Genomic DNA, 16,123 nt, shown 5'->3' on the forward strand with positions numbered 1-16,123 from the left:
CACACAGAATCCATCTCATCCTTCTTCCTCAGAATCATCTCTGGAAGGGAGATGAGGTATTGTTAGTGTTGAGCATCTCTGCAGGTGATATGAGGTATTGTTAGTGTTGATGAGTGTACCCTACACAGAATCATCTCTGGAAGGGAGATGAGGTATTGTCAGTGTTGATGAGTGTACCCTACACAGAATCATCTCTGGAAGGGAGATGAGGTATTGTTAGTGTTGATGAGTGTACCCTACACAGAATCATCTCTGCAGGTGATATGAGGTATTGTTAGTGTTGATGAGTGTACCCTACACAGAATCATCTCTGGAAGGGAGATGAGGTATTGTTAGTGTTGATGAGTGTACCCTACACAGAATCATCTCTGGAAGGGAGATGAGGTATTGTCAGTGTTGATGAGTGTACCCTACACAGAATCATCCATGTCTTATAGAGTATACGTCATCTCTAACACATAGTCTCCATCTCATCCGATGGCAATAGAACTGCTGTGGCTATGATTGTAGCTAACATTGATATATACTGAAGTTAGGTATTTGAACAGAACTTAAATGAACAAATATATAAATAATAAATAAATGCCCTTTTTGGCATTTCTACCAGCATGTCCTGTGCAACTAGAGGGAGAAAAAAACTCTAGATCGCCTTTACTCCACACACAGACGCATACAAAGCTCTTCCTCACTCTCCATCTGACCATAACTCTATCCTCCTGCTTCCTGCTTACAAGCAAGAACACAAACAGGAAGTACCAGTGACAAGCTCAATACAGAAGTGGTCTGAAGCTACAGGACTGTTTCGCTAGCACAGACTGGAATATGTCCCTGGGATTCATCCAATAACATTGAGGAGTTTTACTACATCAGTTACTGACTTTATTAATAAGTGCATCGACGACGTCGTCCCCACAGTGACCGTGCGTATCCCAACCAGAAGCCATGGATTACAGGCAACATCCGCACTGAGTTAAAGGCTTGAGCTGCCGATTTCAAGGGGAGGGACACCAATCCGAATGCTTATAAGAAATCCAGCTACAACCTCTGACAGTCAAAATGTCAATACAAATCCTACTAGGTGTGGCAGGGCTATCAAACTGTCACGGATTACAAAGGGAAACCCAGACGTGAGCTGCCCAGTGACGCAAGCCTACCAGACCCTTCAATGTTGTGATGATAAAATCCTGGAGAAATAAATAGCACATAGAAAAAAAAATGTTTTACCAGATATTATTGTTCATCCTGATCAGACAGGTTTTTTACATGGACGATACATTGTTGATAATATAATTACTTGAAACATCAAAGATAACCGGACTGGTCTTCATAGCAGATTTTGAAAAGGTGTTTGATAAAGTACGACTAGAATGTATATACAAATCCCTGGATTACTTTAATTTCGGTGAATCTCTTACACATTCGGTCAAAGTTATGTATAGCAACCACACGTGTAAAATAGTAAATAAGTTATTTTTTTAATTTAAGAGGAGTACAACAGGGCTGTCCAATGTCTCCATATCTGTTTATTATGGCCATTGAAATGCTGGCTATTAAAATTAGACCCAACAAGAACATCAAGGAGTTAGAAATCCAGGGGATTCTCCCCCGAATGCTCAGTTTGGCCAGGCGGCCAGCTCTAGGAAGAGTCTTGGTGGTTCCAAACTTCTTCCATTTAAGAATGATGGAGGCACCGTGTTCTTAGGGACCTTCAATATTGCAGACATTTTCTGGCACCCTGTGCCTTGACACAATCCTGTCTCGGTGCTCTACAGACAATTCCTTCGACCTCATGGCTTGGTTTTTGCTCTGACATGCACTGTTAACTGTGGGACTTTATATAGACAGGTGTGTGCCTTTCCAAATCATGTTCAGTCAATTAAATTTACCACAGGTGGACTCCAATCAAGCTGTAGAAACATCTGAAGGATGATCAATGGAAACAGAATGCACCTGAGCTCAATTTCAAGTCTCATAGCAAAGGGACCGAATACTTACGCAAATAAGGTATCTGTTTTTTTTTATACATTTGCAAACATTTATAAAAACCTGTTTTTGCTTTGTCATTACAGGGTATTGTGTGTAGATTGATCAGGGGAAAAAACATTCATCAATTTTAGAATAAGTAACAAAATTAGGAGAAAATGAAGGGGTCCGAATGCTCTGTACAAGTTATAGTTAAACCCCAAATGTAACGTTATCCTGTACATTTGGACAGCTGTGCCATACAGGTTGCAAAATAAATGGGAAGAGATTTCCCGATGTACCGATTCCATGACACCTGGTGTACGAACTGACAAAAAACAACACTTAGAGTTTTTACATTTTTCAAATTATGATACAACATTTTTGCCACCAACAGAATGCTACATATAATGTCACGCCCTGATCTGTTTCACCTGTCCTTGTGATTGTCTCCACCCCTTTCAGGTGTTGCTTATTTTCCCCAGTGTATTTATCCCTGTGTTTCCTGTCTCTCTGTGCCAGTTCGTCTTGTATGTTTTTCCAAGTCAACCAGCGTTTTTCCCGTTCTCCTGCTTTTTGCGTTCTCCTGTTTCTAGTCCTCCCGGTTTTGACTCTTGCCTGTTTCTGCACTCTGTACCCGCCTGCCTGACCATTCTGCCTGCCTTGACAACGAGCCTGTCTGCCACTCTGTACCTCCTGGACTCTGATCTGGTTTTGACCTTTTTGCCTGTCCACGACCATTCTCTTGCCTTCCCCTTTGGATTAATCAACATTGTAAGACTCCAACCATCTGTCTCCTGTGTCTGCATCTGAGTCTCACCTTGTGCCTTGATATATAAGGGTCATACAACAATCTTAGCTTTGTAGAGTTTGTTGCGAAGAGACAGAAACACTAGATAATTTATTATGGTAGCTTGTTTCTGGTCACAGGTTCAGTAATGATTTTTTTTTAAATAACAATATTCACTTAATAAAACGAATCTTACAAATAACAGTGTTTGGAAAGCCATACACAATCAATCAATATCATAGTAAGGTTGTAATCTTCAGCTCTGTGGATAATATGCAATTAGAAAGGGTTAAAAAATGTATGCAAAACAATTGAAAAATATATGGCACATTGAAACCAAACAAGGGTGGTCTATGGTGATGGGTGGGATGGGCGGATAATTGCTGAGGAGGTCTATGGTGATAGGTGGGATGGGCTGAGAGTTGCTGAGTGGGTCTATGGTGATAGTTGGGATGGGCTGAGAGGGTCTATGGTGATAGGTGGGATGGGCTGAGAGTGGCTGAGGGGGTCTATGGTCAAGGGAGTCTCCTCACCTCTCATCTCCTTAGCTTTGGTCTCCAGCAGTCTCTTGTCCTCCTCTGTTTCACTGGGGTTCTCCTCATCCTCATATTTCTCTCTGTAATGCAACATCATTAGTACAAACCACTCCCATTTCCAGCCATTCACATGTCCTCTTAGCATCCTATAGAAGCCTGTTGACAGCACTAGTCTTCTCTCTACTGCCGAGAAAGCCTAGGGTAGAGTAGCCTACAGTGGCAGCCTGCCCATGAGGTGATGAAGCCAGACAGAACAGTCAATACTCCAATAGAGTATTACAACATATTGTACATCCCTCCATCCCTAGGTACAGGATGGTAGCACATTCTCTCTCTCTCTCCATGGTTCGGAGTTCAGACTTACATGGACTGCATGGCCTCCTGTATGATTTGCATCCAGGTGTTGCGTTCCTCCTTGGTTGCAGTGTGTACCTCCACCATCTCTGGTTTCTCCATCCCTGCTGTTATCAGGAAGAGACCCTTCTCCTCGTTAGCCACCTCTCTAACGATCAGCTTCTGGAGGGAGAGGACCGTGGAGCGCTGGTCCTACGGGGCGATGGAAGAGAGGGAGGGATGATTAAAGGATGGATTAAAGGCAGGAAGAGGGAGAGGGAGGCAGAGAGAGAAGAAGAGAGGGGAGAGAGAGAGAGGAGAGGGAGAGAGAAGGGAGAAAGAGAGAGAGGGGAGAGAGGTGACATGGAGAGAGAGGGTGGGGGGTAGAGAGGAGAGAGAGAGTGATAGATGGGAGAGAGAGAATAAGAGAGAGAGGGATAGAGGGGAGAGAGAGAGAAGAAGACAGAGAGAGAGAGAATATACAAGAAAGATGAAGGGAGGGAAAGGGGTGGGACAGAAAGAGGTAGAATGAGAGAGGGAGATGGAAAGGGAGCGAGAGAGAGAGATTAAGCCTTATATGAAAGTCTGAATAATATCATCCACCTTGACATGCAGCTCAGTGTCCATGTCTGAATCACCTCTCTGGTTATTCTCTGGGCATCAATATTGCTTAGTCATTGAGCTATTAAAAGAGTTATATGCAAATCAAAGTGTATTTGTCACGTTTACAGAATACAGCTGGTGTAAACAGCACAATGAAAGGTTTAATTGCAAACTCTTCCTCAACAATGTAGAATCCAATGTACGTTCACTTGAGTTAAGCAACAAATGTTATTTACCACAGCCTCAAAGTCACACCATCTGGACTTCGTGCGGGTGTGCTGTGTGTTGCTACTTGGCTATCAGCCAAACCTTTCGCTTGGACTTTTAATTACCATTTCATCAAAATCTGCATTAAACACATTTACCAACGTCTCAGTTTTTTCCTCGCTAGACCTTTTTCATTGAACTTTTTCACCCCGGACACTTTATCTGGACATGGTCCTACAGGACCTCCACCAGGCAACCAGTAGTAACATTAACACAATGCTTTATCTGGACGTGGTTCTACAGGACCTCCACCAGCCGAAGATAAGTAGTAACATTAACATGATGCTTTATCTGGACGTGGTTCTACAGGACCTCCACCAGCCAACCAGTAGTAACATTAACATGATGCTTTATCTGGACGTGGTTGTCCAGGACCTCCACCAGCCCGAAGATAAGTAGTAACATTCTGTTGAGTGGGCAACCTGATGAAAGCAGGTCAATATTTAAATCACCCAGAAAATATAACTATATTGATATCACATACAAGTATTTCACAAATGTTATCCAGATACTGACTGTTAACACTTGGTGGTCTATAGCAGCTTCCCACCAGAATGGGCTTTAGATGAGGCAGATGTAGCCATATTACTTCAACAGTATTTAACACGAGATCCTCACTAAGTTTTACAGGAATGTACCCTGAAGGCTGTTGCGGTTCTGAATATAAACAGCCACACCTCCACCTTTGGCATTTCTGTTTTTGCTTTATTGCTACCACTGTATCATCAAAGGTATATGATATATACCTATATGTATTATCTAAGTGAGTTTCAGAGATTGTTAGTATATGAATGTCATTTGTTACTCACAAATTATTGATTTCATGAACCTTGTTTACTTAAGCTACATATGTTAACGTGGGCTATTTTTAACACTTTTCTGGGATGCTTGATTGTTTTTCTTGCTTTACTGGGAAGCTTCGCAGAGGTAGACATGCTCAGGTTATTTTTATTAGTGCAGGGTGAGATGCACACAGTAGACTTCCTGCTAGGGCACACCGCCTCAGTGCTAACAGTATAACTCTGGTTCATAGGCATATGATTACTGCCTACAATAGCAGTAGGATCAGCAGAGACATTCAGGGCAGTTAGACGGACATAAATTAGGTTATTTACATTGTGTCTTCCAACGCCCCTGGGATCATGTACATTTGCTGAAGCATTTTGACAACTCAGCGTCACAATGGTAGGGATTCAATGAGCTGGGCTCGGGTCATTGATAAGTCATTGTCTAAGTGTAGGGATATTGTTATCCACGTCGGCACCAACTATGCTAGGAGGTCACCAAGCGCAACATAGTTTCAGCGTGTTGTTAGGTTCTTGTATTTCAGAGTAAGTAACTGACGGACACTAGAGAAGATTGAACCAGGGTTAATTCTTCCCAAAGGATCTGTACAGTAATTCAGACAACCCAAAATTTCTCCCATCACAGGTATATATATTCCCCTTAAGACACCTCTCCTTCTCTCCAATCCTTACATCTTATGGTTCCACCGGAAGTAGTAAACCTTTATTACACCCTTCAGTGGATCTGACCTCACCTCCTCACCTCAACCCCTCCTTCACCTCGTCCACAGATGTCCATCTGCCTCCCCTATATCAATCCTTTGATCTCCTCCCGTCCACCCAGTACATTCCACAGCCACTCTGTCTTTCTACAGATCTCACTCCTTAATATACTATGCGTCTGATCTATCATGTCTTTAATATCTCAATGTTCAGAATATTGAATCCAACAGTGTAAATCAGCTAGAAAGATGTGTCGGAATCGAGTAATTAGCTCTGGCCCCCTCTCAGTTAGGGGGAGTGATGAGCTCTACAGCAGAGTCTCACAACTCATTGCTGGTTGAGAACTGTTTTCTGTCCCTCCCAAAAGATAGACTTTGTAGATAATTGGCCCTCTTTTTGGGACTCACCCACACCAGGACCGAGCCTGGCCTGCTGAGAAGTGACGGACTCCATCCTACCTGGAAGGGTGCTCTCATCTTATCTGTCAGCATAGACGGGCTCTAACTCCTCTAGCGCCGCAATGAAATAGGGTGCAGGCCAGGCAGCAGGCTGTTAGCCAAACAACAGGCTGTTAGCCAGCCTGCTAGCATAGTGGAGTCTGCCACTAGCACAGTCAGTATAGTCAGCTATTTTTGACTCTCTCTCTCTAACGCACCTGCTGTCTCGACCTCTGATTGCTCGGCTATGAAAAGCCAACTGACATTTACTCCTGAGATACTGACCTGTTTCTCCCTCTACAACCACTGTGATTATTATTATTTAACTCTGCTGGTCATCTATGAACGTCTGAACATCTTTTATAACAATCTGGCCTTTATGGCCATGTCATTTATACTGTAAACCTCCACCCGGTACAGCCAGAAGAGGACTGACCACCCCTCGGAGGCTGGTTCCTCTCTGGGTTTCTTCCTAGGCTTCTGGCTTTCTAGGGAGTTATTCCTAGCCACCGTGCTTCTACATCTGCATTGTTTGCTGGGGTTTTAGGCTAGGTTTAGGCTGGGTTTAGGCTGGGTTTCATCTGCTGATGTTAAAAAGGGCTTCGTAAATATATTTAATTGATTGATGAATTAACATAATACTAGTACTTCCCTAAATTACTGGCTGTTGGGTAAAATATACCACCTGATTGCAACGATGATTAACAATTTTGTTAGTCCAAAAACAGCCAATTGGTGTACAGATCAATGTATTTAAACTATCCCGCTGTCCATCTACCAACATGTTACAATGTATTTCCATGGTGAACATGCTTTTTCCCCCAGCCAAGTACTTCCCTAAATTACTGGTTGTTGGGCCCAATACAACCTACCCATAACCCAGCCAAGGACTTCCCTAAATTACTGGCTGTTGGGGCCAATACAACCTACCCATAACCCAGCCAATGACTTCCCTAAATTACTGGCTATTGGGGCCAATCAAACCTACCCATAACCCAGCCAAGGACTTCCCTAAATTACTGGCTGTTGGGCCCAATACAACCTACCCATAACCCAGCCAATGACTTCCCTAAATTACTGGCTGTTGGGCCCAATACAACCTACCCATAACCCAGCCAAGGACTTACCCTAACCCAGCCAAATTAAACTGGCTGTTGGGCCCAATACAACCTACCCATAACCCAGCCAAGGACTTCCCTAAATTACTGGCTGTTGGGCCCAATACAACCTACCCTAAATTAACCCACCCAAAAGACTTCCCTAAATTACTGGCTGTTGGGCCCAATACAACCTACCCATAACCCAGCCAAGGACTTCCCTAAATTACTGGCTGTTGGGCCCAATACAACCTACCCATAACCAAACAACCCATAGAGCTGTAATTTCTGCAAGCATGGAAAAATGGCATTGTTAACTGAATGACCCCAGATACTGAATAGAATTATTATTACAGGCATTATTATTACTGAATAGACCCATTATTAATTACTGAATAGACGCATTATTAATACTGAATAGACCCATTATTATTACTGAATAGACCCATTATTATTACTGAATGAATAGACCCATTATTAATACTGAATAGACCCATTATTTACTGAATAGACCCATTATTATTACTGAATAGACCCATTATTATTACTGAATAGACCCATTATTAATACTGAATAGACCCATTATTATTACTGAATAGACCCATTATTAATACTGAATAGACCCATTATTATTACTGAATAGACCCATTATTAATACTGAATAGACCCATTATTATTACTTATTATTAATACTGAATAGACCCATTATTAATACTGAATAGACCCATTATTAATACTGAATAGACCCATTATTAATACTGAATAGACGCATTATTAATATTGTTAATACCACTGAATAGACCCATTGAATACTGAATAGACCCATTATTATTACTGAATAGACCCATTATTAATACTGAATAGACCCATTATTAATACTGAATAGACCCATTATTATTACTGAATATTATTACTGAATAGACCCATTATTATTACTGAATAGACCCATTGTTAATACTGAATAGACCCATTATTATTACTGAATAGACCCATTATTATTATTACTGAATAGACCCATTATTATTATTAATACTGAATAGACCCATTATTAATACTGAATAGACCCATTGTTAATACTGAATAGACCCATTATTATTACTGAATAGACCCATTATTATTACTGAATAGACCATTATTATTACTGAATTATTATTAATACTGAATAGACCCATTATTATTACTGAATAGACCCATTATTATTACTGAATTATTAATACCCATTATTAATACTGAATAGACCCATTATTATTACTGAATATTATTACTGAATAGACCCATTATTATTACTGAATAGACCCTGAATTATTATTAATACTGAATAGACCCATTATTATTACTGAATAGACCCATTATTATTACTGAATAGACCCATTATTAATACTGAATAGACCCATTATTATTACTGAATAGACCCATTATTAATACTGAATAGACCCATTATTATTATGAATAGACCCATTATTAATACTGAATAGACCCATTATTATTAATACTGAACATTATTATTTAGACCATTGTTAATACTGAATAGACCCATTAATACTGAATAGACCCATTATTATTACTGAATAGACCCATTATTATTACTGAATAGACCCATTATTAATACTTAATACTGAATAGACCCATTATTAATACTGAATAGACCCATTATAGATATTAATTACTGAATAGACCCATTATTAATACTGAATAGACCCATTATTAATACTGAATAGACCATTATTAATATTATTATTACTGAATAGACCCATTATTATTACTGAATAGACCCATTATTAATACTGAATAGACCCATTATTACTGAATAGACCCATTATTATTAATACTGAATAGACCCATTATTAATACTGAATAGACCCATTATTAATACTGAATAGACCCATTATTATCACTGAATAGACCCATTATTATTACTGAATAGACCCATTATTATTACTGAATAGACCCATTATTATTACTGAATAGACCATTATTATTATGAATATTATTACTGAATAGACCCATTATGTTTACTGAAAAGACCCATTAGTAATACTGAATAGACCCATTATTATTATACTGAATAGACCCATTATTATTACTGAATAGACCATTATGTTTACTGAATAGACCCATTATGTTTACTGAATAGACCCATTATGTTTACTGAATAGACCCATCATTATTACTGAATAGACCCATCATGTTTACTGAATAGTCCCATTATTATTATTGAATAGACCCATCATGTTTACTGAATAGACCCATCATGTTTACTGAATAGTCCCATTATTATTATTGAATAGACCCATCATGTTTACTGAATAGACCCATCATTATTACTGAATAGACCCATTATTATTACTGAATAATGTTGGGGAATAATCAGAATTGGTGGGTAACATAGATAAGATGTATTATTTTCACCATATGCTTATGAGTTATTTCTCATCAGAATGTATTTTGTTGTACTATAGTGGTGGCCATTGGCAGTTATCTGTTCTATGTCAAGACTAAGTTGCATGGGCCGCAGAGAGGGGAGAGGTCAAGGTGTCATCATGTGTAAACATATCTTTTGACTCCACAATGTCTGTGTGCCAGTCACTCCCTACTTTTCCCATCGGGGAGAGGAGGATGGCAGTGTCTGGAATCATTCTATGCTCCCGTGAGCTTGTCCAGGATTGGTTGTATTTAGAGTTGGTTGTATCTAAATGACAATTTGATATATGCCTGTTGATATGGAGGATTGGTTTATGGTTCTGGGTTTGAGTAAGGAGACAAAGCTGAACGATTTATTATGTCTATGCTGTCTGACTATGTGTGATCTTTGCTATTAAAGGATCGCAGTTGCAATGTAGAAGGGGCTCTCAGAGAATTCATTGATAGACACTGAATTGATCTGAGAGTCACAGGATTGTGATAGAGCTCATATAATTAAAGATGGACTTTGATAACTAACTCTGACTTGTGTTGTGGTTTGCTCCCATGATTTGGTAAATAGAGGATATTTCCACGACATTAGACCCATCATGTTTACTGAATAGACCCATTATTAATACTGAGTGGGAGGATCAACCAATCACATTCCAGAGATGTAATTATGTAATTCTGATAATTGTAAGGTACTCTGGATAAGAGCGTCTGCTAAATGACTTGATTGTAATGGATAAATTGACTAAACTAATAAGATACCAAAGAGCAAAAGAGATATTTACATATTTCTGGTCTTAACCAATCACCTACCAGAGAGGCAAAGACAAATTTTTGGTCTTTCTCCTGTAGGAAGACGACGATATCAGAGAGAAGCATGGCCGTTACATCTAGAGAGAGGAGACCAGAGGTTAGAGGTCAGGGTTAGATATCAGAGAGAAGCATGGCTGTTACATCTAGAGAGAGGAGACCAGAGGTTAGAGGTCAGGGTTAGATATCAGAGAGAAGCATGGCCGTTACATCTAGAGAGAGGACACCAGAGGTTAGAGGTCAGGGTTAGATATCAGAGAGAAGCATGACTGTTACATCTAGAGAGAGGAGACCAGAGGTCAGAGATCAGGGTTAGATATCAGAGAGAAGCATGGCTGTTACATCTAGAGAGAGGAGTCCAGAGGTCAGAGGTCAGGGTTAGATATCAGAGAGAAGCATGGCCATTCCATCTAGAGAGAGGAGACCAGAGGTTAGAGGTTAGAGGTCAGAGGTCAGGGTTAGATATCAGAGAGAAGCATGGCTGTTACATCTAGAGAGAGGAGACCAGAGGTCAGAGGTCAGGGTTAGATATCAGAGAGAAGGCATGGCCGTTACATCTAGATAGAGGTCAGAGGTCAGAGGTCAGGGTTAGATATCAGAGAGAAGCATGGCCGTTACATCTAGAGAGAGGAGTCCAGAGGTCAGAGGTCAGGGTTAGATATCAGAGAGAAGCATGGCCGTTACATCTAGATAGAGGAGACTAGAGGTTAGAGGTCAGAGGTCAGGATTAGATATCAGAGAGAAGCATGGCTGTTACATCTAGATAGAGGAGTCCAGAGGTTAGAGGTCAGAGGTCAGGGTTAGATATCAGAGAGAAGCATCTAGCAACATGACAATTATTACCATAGGCCGTTACATCTAGATAGAGGAGTCCAGAGGTTAGAGGTCAGAGGTCAGGGAAATACATTTTCAAAAGTTACAAATTAAAACCATTCAAAGGAATATAAAGTAAAAAAAGTTCCAAGCAAATTCCTTATTGCAGTGTGTCTATCACACAGAAAGAGAGCTTGAGATACCATTTAAAGAAATCGATACTCGATTGCGAGAGTCAGAAATTGAGAAAAGAGATTGGTGTTTTTGCTTGTGTTCCTCACACCAGAGAACAACATTTAAATGCAGGGACAGAAACAGAACGCTTGGTGTCCTCACCCTTGAGTTTCCCCTGTGAGTTCTTCAGCTGCAGAGGTCCATCATACAGCAATCTTCTCCCTCTGAGCAGGTCCTCTCTAGCAAACATCTGACCGCTCTTCATCCTCATAATGGACTTGCTGTCTGTCCGGCTGTAGATGTCCTTCAGCCTCCTCTTCTTCTCATGCTCGTTCACCTAGCAACATGACAATTATTACCATAGGTCAGTTCACCTAGCAACATGACAATTATTACCATAGGTCAGTTCACCTAGCAACATGACAATTATTACCATAGGTCAGTTCACCTATTATTAATACATTATTAACACATTTCAGTTGACCTAATATGAATATATTATAATTATATTACCTTGCTGTCCACTGCAGTGATGACCTCCTTGACCTGGTATAGAGCATCACTCAGGTCCTCATGGTCTTCCTCATTCTCTGTGGGGGGGGGTCAAAGTACACACACATAAACACACACACACACACACACACTCCACACACACACACACACAGACACACACACACACACACACACACACACACACACACACACACACACACACACTCCTCCACACTCCTCACTTCATTCGAATGAAAGAAAGAGACAAACAAGGTTAGTGTCATTCTAGATGAAGCTCCACCATGTGGTCAGTATAACAGACAGTCTCCTCCTCCTCCTCCTCCTCCTCCTCCTCTTCATTCTAGATGAAGCTCCACCATGTGGTCAGTATAACAGACAGTCTAGATGACCTCCTCCTCCTCCTCCTCTCTTCATTCTAGATGAAGCTCCACCATATGGTCAGTATAACAGACAGTCTCTTCATCCTCCACCATATGGTCAGAATAACAGACAGTCTCCTCCTCCTCCTCCTCTTCATTCTAGATGAAGCTCCACCATGTGGTCAGTATAACAGACAGTCTCCTCGACCTCCTCCTCCTCCTCCCTTCATTCTAGATGAAGCTCCACCATATGGTCAGAATAACAGACAGTCTCTTCATCCTCCTCCTCCTCCTCCTCCTCTCTTCATTCTAGATGAAGCTCCACCATGTGGTCAGTATAACAGACAGTCTCCTCCTCCTCCTCCTCCTCCTCCTCTCTTCATTCTAGATGAAGCTCCACCATATGGTCAGAATAACAGACAGTCTCCTCCTCCTCCTCCTCCTCCTCCTCCTCTTCATTCTAGATGAAGCTCCACCATATGGTCAGTATAACAGACAGTCTCCTCCTCCTCCTCCTCCTCCTCCTCCTCCTCTCTTCATTCTAGATGAAGCTCCCACATGTGGTCAGTATAACAGACCATCTCCTCCTCCTCCTCCTCCTCTCTTCATTCAAACTGGCAGGAGAACTCCTCTAAAAGCACCGCTAAGAAGGACTGAGTCCCAAATAGCACCCTATTCCAAATATATAGTGACCTACATTTCACCAGGGCCAGGTATTCACACCCCTTGCCTTATTCCACATTTTATTGTATTACATCTTGAATTAAAAAATAATTAATTTCGATATTTTTTGTCACTGGCCTACACACAATACCCCATAATGTCAAATTCAAATAATGTTTTTTAGAAATGAATTAAACATGAAAAGCTGAAAAGAATGAAGTCAATAAGTATTCAACCTCTTTGTAGTGGTAAGAAATGTATTATCAAGTCACATAATAAGGGTCATGGACTCACTCTGTGTGCTATAACAGTGTTTATCATGATTTTGACTACATCATCTCTGTACCCTGCACATTAAATTATCTATATGGTCCCTCAGTCGAGAAGTGAATTTTAAACATAGATTCAACCACAAAGACCAAGGAGGTGTTCCACTGCCTTGTGAAGAAGGGCACCTATTGGTAGATGGGTAAAAATCTAAAAGCAGACATTGATTATCCCTTTGTGAAGTTACTGATTACACTTTGAATGGTGTATCAATACACCCAGTCGCTACAAAGATACAGGCATCCCTCCTAACTCAGTTGCCGGAGAGGAAGGAAACTGCTCAGGGATTTCACCATGAGGCTTAAAAGTTACAAAGTTAAATGGTTGTGATAGGAGAAAACTGAGGATGGAACAACAACATTGTAGTTACTCCACAATACTAACCTCAATGCATCCTGTTTACAACAACATTGTAGTTACTCCACAATACTAACCTAAATGCATCCTGTTTACAACAACATTGTAGTTACTCCACAATACTAACCTAAATGCATCCTGTTTACCACAACATTGTAGTTACTCCACAATACTAACCTAAATGCATCCTGTTTACAACAACATTGTAGTTACTCCACAATACTAACCTAAATGCATCCTGTTTACAACAACATTGTAGTTACTCCACAATACTAACCTAAATGCATCCTGTTTACAACAACATTGTAGTTACTCCACAATACTAACCTAAATGCATCCTGTTTACAACAACATTGTAGTTACTCCACAATACTAACCTAAATGCATCCTGTTTACAACAACATTGTAGTTACTCCACAATACTAACCTAAATGCATCCTGTTTACAACAACATTGTAGTTACTCCACAATACTAACCTAAATGCATCCTGTTTACAACAACATTGTAGTTACTCCACAATACTAACCTAAATGCATCCTGTTTACAACAACATTGTAGTTACTCCACAATACTAACCTAAATGCATCCTGTTTACAACAACATTGTAGTTACTCCACAATACTAACCTAAATGCATCCTGTTTACAACAACATTGTAGTTACTCCACAATACTAACCTAAATGCATCCTGTTTACAACAACATTGTAGTTACTCCACAATACTAACCTAAATGCATCCTGTTTACAACAACATTGTAGTTACTCCACAATACTAACCTAAATGCATCCTGTTTACAACAACATTGTAGTTACTCCACAATACTAACCTAAATGCATCCTGTTTACAACAACATTGTAGTTACTCCACAATACTAACCTAAATGCATCCTGTTTACAACAACATTGTAGTTACTCCACAATACTAACCTAAATGCATCCTGTTTACAACAACATTGTAGTTACTCCACAATACTAACCTAAATGCATCCTGTTTACAACAACATTGTAGTTACTCCACAATACTAACCTAAATGCATCCTGTTTACAACAACATTGTAGTTACTCCACAATACTAACCTAAATGCATCCTGTTTACAACAACATTGTAGTTACTCCACAATACTAACCTAAATGCATCCTGTTTACCACAACATTGTAGTTACTCCACAATACTAACCTAAATGCATCCTGTTTACAACAACATTGTAGTTACTCCACAATACTAACCTAAATGCATCCTGTTTACCACAACATTGTAGTTACTCCACAATACTAACCTAAATGCATCCTGTTTACCACAACATTGTAGTTACTCCACAATACTAACCTAAATGCATCCTGTTTACAACAACATTGTAGTTACTCCACAATACTAACCTAAATGCATCCTGTTTACCACAACATTGTAGTTACTCCACAATACTAACCTAAATGCATCCTGTTTACAACAACATTGTAGTTACTCCACAATACTAACCTAAATGCATCCTGTTTACCACAACATTGTAGTTACTCCACAATACTAACCTAAATGCATCCTGTTTACAACAACATTGTAGTTACTCCACAATACTAACCTAAATGCATCCTGTTTACCACAACATTGTAGTTACTCCACAATACTAACCTAAATGCATCCTGTTTACAACAACATTGTAGTTACTCCACAATACTAACCTAAATGCATCCTGTTTACAACAACATTGTAGTTACTCCACAATACTAACCTAAATGCATCCTGTTTACCACAACATTGTAGTTACTCCACAATACTAACCTAAATGCATCCTGTTTACAACAACATTGTAGTTACTCCACAATACTAACCTAAATGCATCCTGTTTACAACAACATTGTAGTTACTCCACAATACTAACCTAAATGCATCCTGTTTACCACAACATTGTAGTTACTCCACAATACTAACCTAAATGCATCCTGTTTACCACAACATTGTAGTTACTCCACAATACTAACCTAAATGCATCCTGTTTACCACAACATTGTAGTTACTCCACAATACTAACCTAAATGCATCCTGTTTACAACAACATTGTAGTTACTCCACAATACTAACCTAAATGCATCCTGTTTTACAACAACATTGTAGTTACTCCAACAATACTAACCTAAATGCATCCTGTTTACAACAACATTGTAGT

General features: G+C 39.9%; 1 protein-coding gene across 1 annotated transcript in view; it reads right to left on the reverse strand.

Annotated features, from left to right (window-relative positions):
- LOC112237627 (A-kinase anchor protein 13) overlaps positions 1-16,123 on the reverse strand; it is a gene marked incomplete at its 5' end in the record, with an annotated part of 100,501 nt that overhangs the window by 30,555 nt on the left and 53,823 nt on the right. Inside the window, 5 exon segments of the mRNA XM_042317759.1 lie at positions 3,286-3,368; positions 3,653-3,834; positions 10,759-10,835; positions 11,905-12,079; positions 12,256-12,332. Coding sequence (XP_042173693.1) covers positions 3,286-3,368; positions 3,653-3,834; positions 10,759-10,835; positions 11,905-12,079; positions 12,256-12,332 — 594 coding nt within the window.

Source organism: Oncorhynchus tshawytscha, unplaced genomic scaffold (assembly GCF_018296145.1).
Source record: "Oncorhynchus tshawytscha isolate Ot180627B unplaced genomic scaffold, Otsh_v2.0 Un_scaffold_8679_pilon_pilon, whole genome shotgun sequence".
In the NCBI taxonomy this organism is placed as follows: domain Eukaryota; kingdom Metazoa; phylum Chordata; class Actinopteri; order Salmoniformes; family Salmonidae; genus Oncorhynchus; species Oncorhynchus tshawytscha.